This window comes from Trachypithecus francoisi, unplaced genomic scaffold (genome assembly GCF_009764315.1).
Source record: "Trachypithecus francoisi isolate TF-2019V2 unplaced genomic scaffold, Tfra_2.0 Lachesis_group9, whole genome shotgun sequence".
NCBI lineage: Eukaryota > Metazoa > Chordata > Mammalia > Primates > Cercopithecidae > Trachypithecus > Trachypithecus francoisi.
In genome coordinates, this window is record NW_022681474.1 from 16,919,118 (window position 1) to 16,935,265 (window position 16,148).

General features: G+C 48.2%; 2 protein-coding genes across 5 annotated transcripts in view; one reads left to right on the plus strand and one right to left on the minus strand.

Moving 5' to 3' along the window:
- LOC117082704 (36.4 kDa proline-rich protein-like) overlaps positions 1-16,148 on the plus strand; it is a 351,415-nt gene that overhangs the window by 26,030 nt on the left and 309,237 nt on the right. The window lies entirely within an intron of this gene.
- On the minus strand, positions 1,797-15,446 carry PRR26 (proline rich 26). The gene is given in 6 exon segments (XM_033208870.1): positions 1,797-2,084; positions 2,892-3,072; positions 3,741-3,801; positions 9,769-9,800; positions 15,116-15,374; positions 15,377-15,446. Coding segments are annotated over 6 exon segments (891 nt in total).

The window sequence follows — 16,148 nt, forward strand, 5'->3', positions numbered from 1 at the left end:
GTACCTCACCAACCCCGTTCCAGCCCCGGTTCCGTGTGAAGTAATTGAAGCAGAGCTCTGCAGATGAGAGAGTGTGTGTCGCCCCCCGAGTTCCCTTCCTGGCCTCTGAGTGTGGGTTGTCTTTTGTTCCGAGGGACGACTCTGAGGCTCCTGGCCCCTGTTTTGGAGCACCCCACACCAAAGTGGGTGTAAAATGAAAAATGGGTGTATGCTGTATTATTATAATTCATAGAGCGGATGATAAAAATGCTTGAATCTGAACAGCAGCTGAAAATGAGGACATGGTACCAGTTTGGATGTTGGACGACCTTTTTGAAAAAAGCTTTCATCATACTTTAGAAACCGTGCGTGTACTGTTTTGTATTTCTTTTTTTTTTTTTTTTTTTGAGACGGAGTCTCGCTCTGTCGCCGGGACTGGAGTGCAGTGGCCAGATCTCAGCTCACTGCAAGCTCCACCTCCCGGGTTTACGCCATTCTCCTGCCTCAGCCTCCCGAATAGCTGGGACTACAGGCGCCCGCCACCTCGCTCGGCTAGTTTTTTTTTTGTATTTTTAGTAGAGACGGGGTTTCACCGTGTTATCCAGGATGGTCTCGATCTCCTGACCTCGTGATCCGCCCGTCTCGGCCTCCCAAAGCGCTGGGATTACAGGCTTGAGCCACCGCGCCCGGCCTGTATTTCATACTTAGAATCTGTACAGTGTGTGTTGTATGAATGTGTTGTATGAGTGTGTTGTGTTGTATATGAGTTGCATGGGTTGTATGTGTGTTGTGTGTGTATATTGTGTTCAGCTGCATTGATTGTATGAGTGTTGTGTGTTGTATGAGTGTGTCGTACGTGTGTCTGTGAGTTGCATGTGTTGTGTGTTGTATGAGTGTTGTGTGTTGTGAGTGCATTCTACATGTATTTGTGTTGAGTTGCATGTGTTGTGTGTATGTTGTATGTGTTATATGTTGCATGAGTGTGTTGTACATGCATGTTGTGTTGTGCGTGAGTTGCATGTGTTGTATGTGTTGTATGAGTGTGTCGTACGTGTGTCTGTGAGTTGCATGTGTTGTATGTGTTGTATGAGTGTGTTGTGTTGTATGAGTGTTGTGTTGTATGAGTGTGTTGTACGTGAATGTTGCATTGAGTTGCGTGTGTTGTGTGTGTTGTACGTGCATGTTGTGTTGAACATGAGTTGCATGTATTGTGTGTGTGTTGTATGAGTGTTGTGTGTTGTATGAGTGTTGTGTGTTGTATGAGTGTGTTGTACATGCATGTTGTGTTGTGCGTGAGTTGCATGTGTTGTGTGTATGTTGTATGTGTTATATGTTGCATGAGTGTGTTGTATGTGTATGTTGTGTTGTGAGTTGCATGTATTGTGTGTGTGTTGTATGAATGTGTTGCATGTGCATGTTGTATATGAGTTGTGTGTTGTGTATGTATGAGTGCTGTACGAGTGCATGGTAGGTGCGTGTTGTATTGTATGTAAGTTACGTGCGATGTATGTGTGCATGAGTGTGTTGTATGTACATGTGTTGTGAGTTGCATGTATTGGTTATGTGTTGCGTGAGTGTGTTAGAAATGCATGTTGTGTTATGAGTTGCATGTATTGGGTATGTGTTGTATAGGTTGTGTGTGTTTGTGTGCATTGTGTGTTGTGAGTGTTGTATAAGCGCATTGTACATGCGTGTTGTGTTGTTTGTAAGCTGCATGTTGTCAGTGTGTGCCGTGTGAGAGGCGGGGCATCCACATGACTGCTCCTCAGGGAGTTCTGCCTTGCAGCCCCTTCTGAGCTTGTATCCTCCCGAGCAGCCTAGAAGCAGCAGCACGTTTGCCTCTGCCCCTCCCCAGGAGGCCTCAGCCAGATCCTGCGCTCAGCCCGCTGCTGGGCGGCCTCTCTTGTCTTCTTGTCTCTCTCGTCGTCCTCCTGCGACTCCTCCTTCTCGGGACCTGCATCCTTCTTCTGTGCTCCCTGGCAAACCACACCTGGGATGTGGGAGTTCAGGCTCTCCCCGAAGCCGTTTGTTCCTCTCTGAAGAGCGCCCCCCTTGACTGGCCGTGAGCAGCTGGAGTGGATTGCAGGGAAGGGAGGTGGGTGTTCCTGTAGAGACGCCGGGGTCTTACCTCAGGAGAACGGAGCCTGCGCTGGGCAGGCCGCCCTCCTGAGGAAGGGGACGGGACAGGAGGAGCCTCTCGTGAACAAGGGGCCCACCTCCTGCCCTCCTTCCCTCTATCCCAGTCTGTTGTGAGGGAGGGCGGGGCCCAAGGTGATTTCTATGCAGATCTTCAATTATCCAGGCTGTGAAACAAATACTTCTGTTTTTAAGATCAGAGGAAATCTCCTTTTGTTTGTCTGCCTTTTATTTTATTTTATTTTACTTTTTTTGAGAAGGTGTTGCCCAGGCTGGAGTGCGGTGGCGCGATCTCAGCTCACTGCAACCTCCACCTCCCAGGTTCAAGCAATTCTTCTGCCTCAGCCTCCTAAGTAGCTGGGATGACAGGTGCCCGCCAACACATCCGGGTAATTTTTGTATTTTTAGTAGAGATGAGGTTTCACCATGTTGGCCAGGTTGGTCTCGAATTCCTGACCTCAAATGATCCATCCACCTCGACCTTACAAGGGATTGGGATTACAGGCGTGAGCCACCGCGCCCGGTCCATCTGCCTCTTAGTTAGAACATGTATATTTAATGTTTTAAATTTCTGTTTTCCGGGTCAGAACAGTAGCGTTTCTTTTTCCTAGTGTTGCTATGAATGTCCTTTACGATTAGGAGACTGGGCTGGCTGCCCACTGGAGAGTGGTATCACTGGGTCATGGTCACCATCTGCCCCAGCAGGGTCCAGAGTGTTTAGAGTCTTTCCTGGGCTTAGATACACTTTTGTCTGATGTTCAGATAAAACCAATCACCATATGCAGTGAATCAAAGAGATCAGAGCTGGGAACGGTTAGTGCACATCCACCTCTCCCAAGAATGTTCACGCCTCTTCCACGCGGGGCTAGGCTGCTGCTGAGTGTGGTTCTGCTGGCTGTGGGTGTGGCCTCTTTCCTCAACCACAGCCATCGCAGGCCTGCCACAGTTTTGATTCTTCTAGAAGAGAATGGGCAGGCAACACAAGAGAAACAAGATATGTTAGATTTGAAACCTTTAAAAATTATTTCCTCAGACACTGTGTTTATTTTTTGCCCATACCTAATTTGATAGCAATTTAGAAAAGTTTAAAATGAAAAAAAATTTCCCCTCTATGAAGTCTTTGAAAGGCATCCAACTTAGTTTTCATACAATTATTGTCTCTTTGGAGTCATACTTTATTGGTTTCAGTAATGTGTAACAAGTACACCGGCATAAACAGATTTAGGAGCAAACAGCTGCTTCATGATTATAGTTCAGCTCACGGGGCCCAGCTGTGGGGGTGCAGCCTGAGCCTGTCTGTGCGCCAATGGGGCTGGTCACCTTGAGCATCTGGGAGTGTCTGGGTAAGTGAGGTCTGGGCAAGGCAGCATCCACACATCTGTGTAGTTCTCACTTTGTCCACGTTATCCAGCAATGCCACGAATTCTCAAGTAAGTGTTCTCCAAGTGCAAATTCAGTTAGTGTTTGGAAAGTGCATAGGTACCTCATAGAGCGCCTTCAGGAGGAGCTAGGAGCCCAGGAACGAGAGCAGTGTGAGGCCTGTACTCTCTTTGCATAGATAAAATATACATGTGCATATCTGAGGCCAGAAAGTTAGATTGGGGCCAGAATGTGGAAGTCCTTACCTGTCGGATACTAGGGAGCCACTGAGGGTTTCGGAGAGAATCGCGCCTCTGATGTGCGGCATGCGGGGCGGGGGGGGGGGGGGGGGGTGGGGACGGGACACAGAGCAGTCTCCTACAGGGCACTCGCCCTGGCGAGAGGAGGAGAGAAGGCAGCCAGTGAGCTGAGGGATTCGGTGCCTGGGTCAGGAGAGGAAGAGGGAGTGCAGGAAGGCGGATGAAGCTGCGAGTCTGCACCCCGTGGTTGGCATTGCGCTTTGCCGGAAATCAGGAGGAGAAGCAAGTGTGGATCTGACTCGGAGATACTTAGAGACACCACTGCAAGCTGCGAGTTTGGAAATACAGGAGGAGGCTTGGGGAAAATCTGGAGCAGGGTGCATTTGGGAGCCTCTTAGGTAGAAGTGCAGGTCAAGTAGCCAGAGTGTGAGGCGCACATGTCTGGAGGGAGGAGGCCAAAGGAAAGCCCACATTTGGAAATGGAGGAAGGGTTGGAAGACCCAGAAAAGGTCCTGCTTAGTGTCCAGAGAAGAGCTGGATGGCGCAGTTCACTAAAGCCCAGAGCCGAGAGTTTCCAGGAGAAAGTCCCAAGTGTTGCTGAAAACCAGCGGGCAGGACTCCAGTTGGAGCCTGAGAGCGGAGCCTGGGTGCCCTGATCCCTGAGAGCAGCCAGAGCTTGGGGGTCTCGGCGGAAGTGGGTGGGAAGTGCAGGGAGCAGGTGGAGATGGCCCTCAAGGCCTGGTGCTTCACACGGGCAGCCAGCCATGGACCAAGACACAGCTGGAGAGGGGCCTGAACCCAGAGCGTCTCCAGGGGGAGGACGGAGCCAGGAAGGACAAAGGTATCCGGAAGAAAGGGGGCAGGCATGGAGCCAGGTCCCCAGGGAGGCTGCAGTCTTCTTTCTCTGTTCATGGACTGCTTGTTGGTTATTTTGAGTTCTCAAAGTCATCCACTCCATGTGGTCCAGAGAAAGTTCCCAGGGGTCTGAAGCCCGGAGCAGGCCTTGTGCTTTTCCGAACACTGCGTGTTGCCTCAGGGTTACCATCAATGGCTAATTCTAGCGTGTCTTTTGTTGAAGTCTGCAGAAGAGCCTCAACCAGCACCAGCTTTTGAAGAACTTATAAAACTTGTGTTCTTCTGATTCTGAGATTTTTGCCTGAAATGCCTCGTACATTTTTAACTAGGTGTTGTTAGCACTTGTGTTACGGCATTTGGAGCCCTGTATTTTTGTGATGTGCTAGCTCTGAGGATGTTTAAGATTAGATTCCTAGAAATCAGATTATAGGAGCTCTCGGTCACGCTTCATGAGTTCTGTTTTGACCCCTCATAGTGGATCCCGTTGCAGTGGCTATTCTTAGTATTTGTGGAACACCTGACTCGCGATTCTAGGAGAATGTGATTTGTTTTCGTTGTAAGCCTAAAGTCTAATGACCTTGTAGAGTCTTTATACCCGTCTCTTATAAATCAGCTTTAATCTACTTGAAAGTGTCCTCATTGTGCCCTTGAAAAGCAGGTGCACATTTTAAAAGTCATCTTTTTAAAATCCTTTTCTCCAGCCTGTGCCCTCTGTCTGTTTTGTTTCCTTCACTGCAACATCATAAAACAGGGACAAGGGCTAGAATCTGTTCATACACAGAGCTTGAAACAGGGACAAGGACTAGAATCTCTGTTTCATACACAGAGCTGAACTGCTGAGCGACCTGCTTTGCCGACGTCTGTTTCTGTCTTGAGAGGGAACCCAGGCCTCTTGACTTTTCCTTTTGTACATTTTCCAAAAGAATATTTTTTCCTCTCTCGGGTCCATTCCACTGTGGGATTCTCTCCTAAGGCTGTTTCTTTGCCTTCCATTTTGACAACTATGATGTAGTTTCCGAGATGATGAAAGGGTAGTGAAAAGGCCTGCGAAAGAGAAAGCAGGAAGGGAAGGAATTATCTCATGATTTGAGTCAGAAGGAAATCACTCAGACAGGAACGCTATTACAAGTGGGTCCGATCCCAGGAAGTGGGATTGAATAAGCGGCATCGTATCACACACCTCTGTTTTACATTGTTGCTGTTGCCAGGGGTAACGAAAAGAACGAGTATATTCATTCCGAGGTCAAATATATATCTTTGCTGACTCTGACTATAATTAGCAGAAATCGTTCAGTTCAAGTTTGAGAATACCTTTACAGAAGAGGGTCTTCGTGCACGTGTGCCTATTTCTATTTATATGTTCACACTATTGGAGTATAAATGTGTGTGTGCTGTGTGTGAGACCTTAGTATTAAGAAATGTGCAGTAGAGCTTATTAATTATGAGAAGGTACATTTGGGGGATAAACCACTTGTTTAGAATTGAATAATGGGGTGTTTGAGGGGTGTATATATGTATGTGTGTTTGCATTTCTGTGTATGAAAGTGTGTATTGCATGTATATGTGTTGTGCATGTATGTGTGCCTTTGTGTGTAATGTACATGTGCATGCATGTGTATATGTGTGCATGTGTATTTGTGTTGCATGTATGTGTGTGCATGTGTTACATGTTTAGGCACGACTGCACATATGTGCAAGTAGGCATCCATGGATGCTCGTGTGCGTATAGTTTTACATGTATATTTGTGCATGTTATGTCTACGCATTTACATATATATGTGTGTCAGAATGTGTATGTATATGCATGTGTGTTTGAGTGTTGTGCGTATGCTTGTGTGTGTGTGTTTGAGTGTTGTGCATATGCTTGTGCGTGTGTGTTTGAGTGTTGTGTGTATGTTTGTGCGTGTGTGTTTGAGTGTTGTGTGTATGTGCATGCATGTGTTATGTGTTGGTATTATGTGATTATGTGAATGTGTATGCATGTGTGAATGTATGTATTGCATGTAGGTGTGCGTGTGCATGTGTATGTGTGTGTGAGACGTGTGTCTGTGCATGCATGCATGTGCACATTGGATTTGTGAATCCTCTCTGGGAGGGGCATGTTCCTGGAGACAGTGCATGGGATCCTCCGCTGTCCTCTCAGGGACAGAGACATTGTGAAAGTTCGAGCCATTAGGTAAACATGCCTGATGTTATATGAAATATATATTTAAATATACTACTGGGGTTAAATATATGTTAAATGGGTGCAAAGCTGTTATATTGCATTAAAAGTCATGTTAGTACTTCCTGGTTAAAGGCTTTGTGAATGATTTCCTGTACATGGGACATAACACACCACACAGAATTACAGCGGATCAATGGTATTTGCCAGGAGGTCTGGCTTACGATTGGTATTTCCAGTTGCAGACATGCAGGTTGAGCTTTGCTGGACTTAGAGGAGGGTCATTGACTCTGCCCACTGAATGATACCAGCATCTCTGCTGCTTCCTTTTTCTGCCGGCTTCATCCAGAGCTGGGACAGCTGCTCTGAGATGCACTGTACTTTTCTCTCCATAAAAATCTGCAGCATTTGTTTGCAGTCCAGTAGCAGACAGAGTGGCAGGTCCAGCTGCAGGTCCAGCGTCAGGTTCCGGGACAGGTCCAGCGGCAGGTCCAGCGTCAGGTCCCGGGACAGGTCCAGCGTCAGGTCCAGGGGCAGGTCCAGCGGCAGGTCCAGTGTCAGGTCCAGGGGCAGGTCCAGCCACAGGTCCAGCCAACTTTCCACATGGCCCATGTGAAAATGTACCCTCTCCTTCCATTTTTTATTTATTTATTTGTTTTATTTATTTATTTATTTATTTGAGCAACGTGGCTGTTTATTTCACCTGGGTGCAGGCGGGCTGAGTCCGAAAAGAGAGTCAGTGAAGGGAGACAAGGGTGGGGCCGTTTTATAGGATTTGGGTAGGTAAAGGAAAATTACAGTCAAAGGGGTGTTGTTCTCTGGTGGGCATGAGTGGGGGTCACAAGCTGCTCAGTGGGGGAGCTTTTTGAGCCAGGATGAGCCAGGAAAAGGAATTTCACAAGATAATGTCATCGCTTAAGGCAAGGATCGGTCATTTACACTTCTTTTGTGGTGGAATGTCATCAGTTAAGGCAGGGCAGTGCATTTGCACTTCTTGTGATTCTTCAGTTACTTCAGGCCATCTGGGCGTATACCCTGCACTGTAAGAGTTATCCAAAGTGTCTGTGATGGTCCAGGAAGCTTCCGAGGCGACGGGACAGCGTCAATCTTCGGCCGCTAAGCCGAAAAGGTGTGGGAAGGAGTCAGTCAGAGAGCCTTGGGCCAGAGCTGCAGGGGCTCTGAGAGTGGCTGCTGGGCGAGTTGGGCAGTCCGACTTCCAGTGGGGTCCCACACACATGGGACACAGCTTAGGAGGAATCCTCGGCTGCGGGCATTCCTTGGCCCAGTGGCCAGATTTCCGGCACTTGTAGCAAGCTCCTGGATGAGGAAGTACTGGAGGAACCCCTGGCAGCTGTGGCTCAGGCATTTGGAAGTTCTTGTGTGCTGGAGATGTGGCTGGGGTTTGTCTCACAGTGGGGACAAGGAATTGCAACTTAGAAAGAAGTTGGTACTTGGCTGTCTCTACTGTATTATTGTACACCTTGAAGGCGAGGTTCATTAAGTCCTGTTATGGGGTTTGAGGGCCAGAATTTAATTTTTGGAGTTTATTGAATGTCGAGAGCAGATTGTGTAATAAAATAAAATATATATTAAGAATAAGACAGCCTTCTGACCTTTCAGGGTCTAGGGCTGAAAAGTATCTCAGGGTTGCTGCTAAACAGGCCATGAACTGGGCTAAGTTTTTATATTTGATTAAAAAGAGCCTAAACACTAACTGATTTGGGAGAGGTCGGATAAAGAAAAAGGAGCATTAACCTTGACTATGCCTTCAGCGCCAGCCACTTTTTTAAGAGGAAATTGCTGGGTAGGTGGGAGGGGTTAGTCGAGGAATGAAACTGTAAGCCAGACCGGGTGTGAGGAAGGCAGGTGATAAAAGGATTATAGTGGAGGCTGAGGAAAAATGGGACCTAACTTGGCCTGGCGAGGAGGACAGAGGTCAGATGGGTCTGTAGAAAAGGAAGACTGGAAAGACTCAGCGAAGCTTGGGGTTGGGACTGAGGGGACAGGCAGGAGGGAAAGAAGGAAGATTTGGGACGAGTTGCATTGGGAACAGAGACTAGGGAGGGACCGATGTGTAAAAGAATGCCTGGACGTCAGGCACCTTAGACCAGTTGCCCATTTTAGGACAAGAATTACTTAGATCTTGTAGGATGGAAAAATCACAAGTGCCATTTTCTGGCTCTTTGGAACTACTGTTGAATTTGTATTGGGGTTAAGTGGCATCGTAGAAGAAAATAAGGCATTTAGGTTTTAGGTCAGGTGTGAGTTGAAGAGGTTTTAAGTTCTTGAGAACACAGGCTAAGGGAGAAGAAGGAGGAAGGAAGGGTGGAAGGTTGCCCATAGTGAAGGAGGCAAGCCCAGAGAAAAGAGAGAGTAGAGACACAGAAGGAGTTCGGGGGTTCTTGCCCCAGAAAACAGGAAAGGGGTCGGGGAGTGGAAGTAATGGACTGGGGCGCAAAATTAAGAGGTCGGGGTTCTTGCCCCTCCCCCAGAAAAGCAGAGAAGGGGTAAAAACAGGGAGAGAAGGGTTTGGGATGTTTGCCCCTCCCCCAGAAAAGCAGAGAAGGGGTAGAGACAGGGAGAGAAGGGGGTCGAGGTGCTTGCCCCTCCCCCAGAAAAGCGGGGCTTGCCACTAAGGGTGAAGGACCAAGGGAGGCGTCCGTGCAGCGTGGTCAGACACCTCTGAAACGTGGGTGAGTAATCAGAGAGGCGTCCCTGCAATGATTAAACACCAAGGGAAGGCTGCCTTCCCCAGTTTATGACCCGGCGCCAGCGTTTTGGGTTCGTGGATAAAACGTGTCTCCTTTGTCTCTACCAGAAAATGAAAGGAATTGAAATTAAGAGAAGGGAGAGATTGAAGGGTGGCGCAAAGATTGAAAGGAGAAAGAGGTCGAGCGATAGTGAGAGAGGTTGGAGAAGATGATAAAAAGAGGCTGCTTACCCAATTTAAAATTGGTGAGATGTTCCTTGGGCTGGTTGGTCTGGGGACCAGAGGTCGTAAGTAGATCTTTCTCACAGAGCAAAGAGCAGGAGGACAGGGGATTGATCTCCCAAGGGAGGTCCCCTGATCCGAGTCACGGCACCAAAATGACATGCGCATCTGTGTGAAGAGACCACCAAACCGGCTTTGTGTGAGCCACATGGCTGTTTACTTCACCTGGGTGCAGGCGGGCTGAGTCCGAAAAGAGAGTCAGCCCCCTTCCATTTTTTAAAGCAGTAGTTATTAGTAGAGCCTACTGCCATTTCTCCTTGAGCTCCTCACAGTGGATGGTAAGCATTTGCTTTATGAAAGCGAAGTTCCATGCTCTTTGTGCTAAGTCTCCTCTGCCTTTCTGTGAGAGGCTAGAATTGGGATCGACCCTCAACTGTGCCAGAGCCTTGGTACATGTCTCAGTTCTGGAATCTACTCTGTGTTTGTTGCCTTCCATCCACCGACAGCCGTCTGTCTTCCTGTCACTCCTTCAACACGGAGTCCAGCAGTGTGCACACAGGTGAGCCTGTGTGAATGCTGGTTTTGTAGGATCTTATCGGGACCTTAGTCATCTTTTCACTAGGAAACCAGACACTGCAGAGGACTTACAGAAAAGCCCAAAGAAGCCGTATCAATAGAATCATAGAGACAGAATTCTGTAACCATAGGAAATGGTATTGATTATCATGAAATGTGCATTTATGTGAGGCATAGTAAAACATCACATTTCTTACTGGGTAAGAGCTTGGAAAAGAGATTATGAAAGTATAACTGACTCTACTCTTGTATCGTGGAACATGGTAAAATGATGCAAGGTGTTGTATAGAATGGAACACACAGAATAGAATTCTATAGAGTAGCGCAGAATAGAACAAATAGTATAATGTTATATAGGGTAGCATAGAATAGAAGAAACAGTGTAACATTATGTAGTATAGCATACAATAGGACAAATAGTATTACATGGTCTAGAATAGAACAAGTGGGATAGTATTGTAGAGTATACAGTTGAACTAATGACGGAGTATTGCATAGCATAATACAGTCTAGATTAGAACACACAGCATAGTATTAATATTACGTAGTGTGGTGTGGAATAGTAGAGTCGCATGGCACAGAACAAAGAGGATAGTGTTCTGTAGCACTGATGCAGGAGTTTTGCTCTTTAGCTCAGCTGGGTCCAGGTTCTTGTCTCCTGACCAGGAAGAAACTGGCACAGGGACATCGAAGAGTGAGTGCAGTGGAACTTATTAAGCTAAAAGTTAAGCTCTCAGCGAAAAGAGGGGTCCTGAGAGCAGGTTGCTGGTCACCCCCTTCCCAGTTGACTACAAGGGCTTTTATATAGAAGCTGATGGGGCTGGGCTCGCTGTCTAAGGAGCACATTTCTGGTGGTTCCACCCCATTCCCCCGTGTGCATGGGGACCCTTAGTCTGCTATGAGCATGTTTAGGCGAGCCCCCCGCGCAAGTCCCCCTATCTGCACAAAGCATGGGCTGGAGGCTCTCTGGGACCCTTCCCTTACTGTCTGCCTAAAGCAAGGTGGCTAACTCCTTTCCGTATAGAAGAAAATAGAATAGAATAGAACAGATAGTACAGTATTTTATCGTACAGAATGAAGCTGTAGTATTCTATCGTAGAGAATGGAATAGTATAGAATAGAACAAACAGATCGTACTAGTGTAGTATAGAATAGTAGCCTCACGCAGCACGGAGCCGTGTTGTGCTCCCTATGTACAGAGTGTAAGCAGCAGGAGAGCGTTCTTCAGTGGGGCATCACTGGCCCTTCGTATTTCTTTGGTTCTGCGGAAATGAGGAGAGGGAGTTAAGAGAGGGGGAGGAGGTTGGCTTTCTTACTTTTAAGGTGCTCATTACTTCTTGGGGATCATTTGATGGTCCCCTTTGGTAGTATTCTGTGAAGCAGTCTCTGTACTCTGTGTAGGGTGAAATGTGGAGCAGTCTGTGGATCTGTGTAGGGTGAAATGTGAAGCAGCCTGTGGATCTGTGTAGGGTGAAATGTGGAGCAGTCTGTGGATCTGTGTAGGGTGAAATGTGGAGCAGTCTGTGGATCTGTGTAGGGTGAAATGTGGAGCAGTCTGTTGATCTGTGTAGGGTGAAATGTGGAGCAGTCTGTGGACTCTGTGTAGGGTGAAATGTGGAGCAGTCTGTGGACTCTGTAGGGTGAAACGTGGAGCAGTCTGTGGACTCTGTGTAGGGTGAAATGTGGAGCAGTCTGTGGACTCTGTAGGGCGAAATGTGGGGCAGTCTGTGGACTCTGTAGGGTGAAATGTGGAGCAGTCTGGACTCTGTAGGGTGAAATGTGGGGCAGTCTGTGGACTCTGTAGGGTGAAATGTGGGGCAGTCTGTGGACTCTGTAGGGTGAAATGTGGGGCAGTCTGTGGACTCTGTGTAGGGTGAAATGTGGAGCAGTCTGTGGACTCTGTAGGGTGAAATGTGGAGCAGTCTGTAGACTCTGTAGAGTGAAATGTGGAGCGGTCTGTGGACTCTGTAGGGTGAAATGTGGAGCAGTCTCTGGACTCTGTAGGGTGAAATGTGGAGCAGTCTCTGGACTCTGTGTAGGGTGAAATGAGATGTTTTATGTAAATAGTTGTCTCATGCCTGGCACATGGCAGAGCCTCCGTGGATCTTGCCATCAGGACCCCTCTGATAACTTCTCTGCAGTGCCCTCCACACTGTAAATACCACACATTGTGGGAAGTCCGGGCCTTTTCAAAGGCTGGGTTTCATTTTAACAAAATTGGAATGCCCTGCATATTTGGAATGGCCAGATCATCCTGCACTTTTGACTTCACCTGGCCAGCTGGGTACACCTCCCTGCGTGCTGCCAAGGTTTACGGTGGAATTCCCTGACGCCACTACCCTCACTGCCTGCACCTGAATCTGCTGTGGGGTCATTTCCTTATTGGACTTATCCGGGGACCTCCTGAGGGGTGGATGGGTCAGGACTGGGTTATCTGGGGAAGGTGTTCACGGCATTCCTGTTTGCAGTCTGTGTCCCTGTTGGAAGAGATGCTTTTAGCACATCTGTTAATCCAGACGTGATTAGCAAGGGGTGTCTCTCCCAGGTAAGAGTTGGTGCATCTCTGCTGACTTCTTCTGACTTCATCCTTTGTCGAGTTTGTTACAGAGAACTTTGGTTTCTCAAGGTTTAAGAATTAATGTCAGAGAGCAATTTAGTGTTCTTTTTGAGTCACCAGCCTTGCTGTGGATGATTCATGAGTCCTTGGTGGTTAGGGCCACAGCACAATCGGTGGGCCGTGTGTTCCCCACCCTGGTGGATATTTTCCCACCCAAAGAAATGTATTCCGTTAACATGTCTCAAGTAGAATATTTTAGTAGGAGACAGAGTTATGGCTCTTGTTTTAATTTGTAATAGATGATTACTGTAGCAGGGTCAAGGTTGAGACTTGCAGTGTAGCTCATGGAAAACATTGATTAAAAGCACCCAAAATATATCACCAGCTTTGTTGCTGCAGCTCCAAGGGACTAGGAATGCATATCTATTTTTTTCTTTTGTTATTATTTATTATTTTTATTTTTGAGACAGAGTCTTGCTCTGTCACCCAGGCAGGATTGTAGTGGCATAATCTCAGCTCACTGTAACGTCTGTTTCCAGGGTTCAAGAGAATCTTGTGTCTCAGCCTCCCGAGTAGCTGGGATTACAGGTGCCTGCCACCATGCCCAGCTAATTTTTGTATTTTTAGTAGAGACAGGGGTCTCACCGTGTTGGCCAAGCTGGTCTTGAACTCCTGACCTCAAGTGATCTGCCAACCTTGGCCTCCCAAAGTGCTGGCATTACACACATGAGCCACTGTGCCTGGCCACCATGACCATTTTAAGTGTGGCACTGAATATCTGCCTTTTTTTTTTTTTAAGAAGTGCAGATGTTACCTCTCACACCTCTATTCTGTTACTGGCCTGGGCTGGCCAGCAGGGTTCCCAGGCTTGAGGCCATGTCTGAAGTGTTGTTGGACAATGTGGATCTGTGAGCCCTTGGTCTTTGGGGACGTGGGGCACCCCGAGACACCCACAGTCTTGCGAGGGTTTACAGCTCTGTGTGTGGCTGCTGTGAGGCAGCTTTGGGCGGGGAGGAAGGAGAGCAGAGCCCATCTGTCCTGGTGTGGAAAATGCCCAAGAAAGTAAAGAAATGGTACAAAAAAAACATCATCTGCCCTGGTGCCATTTCTGTTAAAAAAAATAAAAATTCACTCTGAATGTGGTTCTGTGCTTTAGGAGGATAGAAAATACCTGGGAAGATGCACAAAGTGTTCTTATGGGGTCAGCGCCGGGAAGTGGGATGGGAGGCTTGGGAGTGTGTGGAAAGGAGGACGTGGGATATTTCATTCTAGTTTATTTGGTAGAGCAAGTGATGAAAGTGAAGCTTGAGTGATCAGAGCAGCTCGGCCTGGCCATGGGTAGATCCCAGGGTGTCCCACCTCCCACCTCCAGCTGCAGATCTGTTTCTCAGTCACAGATGAGACAGGTGGCCTGAGGCTGTGGGCCGAGGAGGGGCAGCTCGGTGTCGCCAGCACCTGACTGTCCAGGCTGCTCTTGGGCCAGCCTGAGGGAAGGGGTGGAGGAGAGCTGGGAGGGTGCACAGTGCACCGCCTTCCCCCGCCCTGGGACTGAGGTGAGCCCAGGCTGCTGTCAGGATGGAGGAAGATGCCCTCAGGACGGGGAAGAGGCCGGTGGAGTCTGGTCAGCAGCCAGTGTGGTCTTTCCCACAAGGGATACGCAGTGCGCCAACTAGCAGGAAAAAACTCTGCTTTAGTTTTTACATTTTGCTCATTCTGTTTATCGTGCTGGTCATGGTAAGATTTGGATATTGTTGGTAGGAATCAGTGTCAATTGCATACAGTTGACTCTTGTTCAACACAAGCTTGAGCTTTGCGGGTCAACTTACAGGTGGATTTTTTCAATCAAACTCAGGGAGAAAATACAGTGTTCTGCCACGTGAAACACGTCGGATGGCTGATTCTTTGTACACGCAGAAAATACAGTGTTCCTGCCATGTGAAAGGCGTGTCGGAGGGCCGACTCTTTGTACACGCAGGTTTGGCAGGTCCACCTGTGTTGCTTGAATGTGCCTGGATTTGGTGTCCATGGGGTCCTGGAACCGACTCCCTGAGTCCAGCGAGGCTGGCCCCGGGATCGACTCCTTGAGGACAGCGTGGCTGGCCCCGGGACCCGCTCCCTGAGGACAGCGAGGCTGTTTCTAGTAGCAGGTGGTTTATTTTGTGTTTTCCCCCTGTCTCCACACCCCGTTCTTAGAGACACGGCTGTCGCAGGGTGACCAGCTGGGGCAGAGGAAGAGTGGAGGGCACCTGCTAGAAGTGGCTGTGGACTCTCTTAGGAACCATAACCGTGGCACCTACCGTAGACGAAGATGTTGTTGGTCTGCACTCTTCTCGTGTTGGTCTGGGGCATGCAGCGGTCGTGGGCTGGTGTGGTCCACAGCCCCGGTCTGGGGCATGCAGTGGCTTTGGGCTGGTGTGGTCCACAGCCCCGGGCCCCATGGGCCCTGAGCCTGAAATCCCATCAGGTGCTGTGTCACCTTGGGCCAGCTGTCTCCTGAGGGGAAGGGAACAGGGAACAGCCCTCACCGCATGGCCTCCCCAGCACCACCCACCCCCAGGACCTCCAGTGTGGACCCTACTGGGGGCTCCTCTCTCCTGGGGGGACCTTGTCCCAACAAGAGGACTCCATGGGCTGCAGGAGGTGTCGAGCTATTTTCTCTCCTGGAACTGGGTTGCTGGCAGCTCCCAGATGCAGGAGGAAAGGCTCAGAAGTGCCTTCATAATAAGGAGTTGTCGACGTGAACTTTGAACGGCAAACACTGCTTACATTTCCTTTTCCGTTTTGATGCGTTAATGGTGTGCGGCAACATGGTGACACACGGGGATGCAGGTGATGGCTGACCCCCCCGCAAGGGGGCCATACACCTGTTTGATAATAAGAAGGCATGCTTCTCTTACTGCGAATAAAAACTTTTAATAGTTTTCTGCCAGAAAGACCCTGTCCTTTATGTAGGATACATAAAGGATCATTTGGAAAGGGATTGGGGATTTGGGGTTCAACTAAAAACAAATTAATTTCATTTTATAGCACGCTGAACCCATTTGAGTTAATTATTCATTGAGAATTTGAATAGCACACACTGTTCTGACTTCCAATTGCCCCCTAATGAACAGCATTTGCTGTAACATGACAAAACCCTGAGTCTTAGAATTACTGGGTAATGTGGAAAAAGTCAAAGTTGGTTCTCTGTTGTTTTGCTTTAAGAAAATTATATTATTTTGCAGCCACTTAGTTTTCTCCTTTCCAATCAGAAAATTGCTTTCTTACTACCTGAAAATTCGTGAAGGTCAAGGGGACACAGGCTGCAGTGCATTAAAAGCCACCATCAAA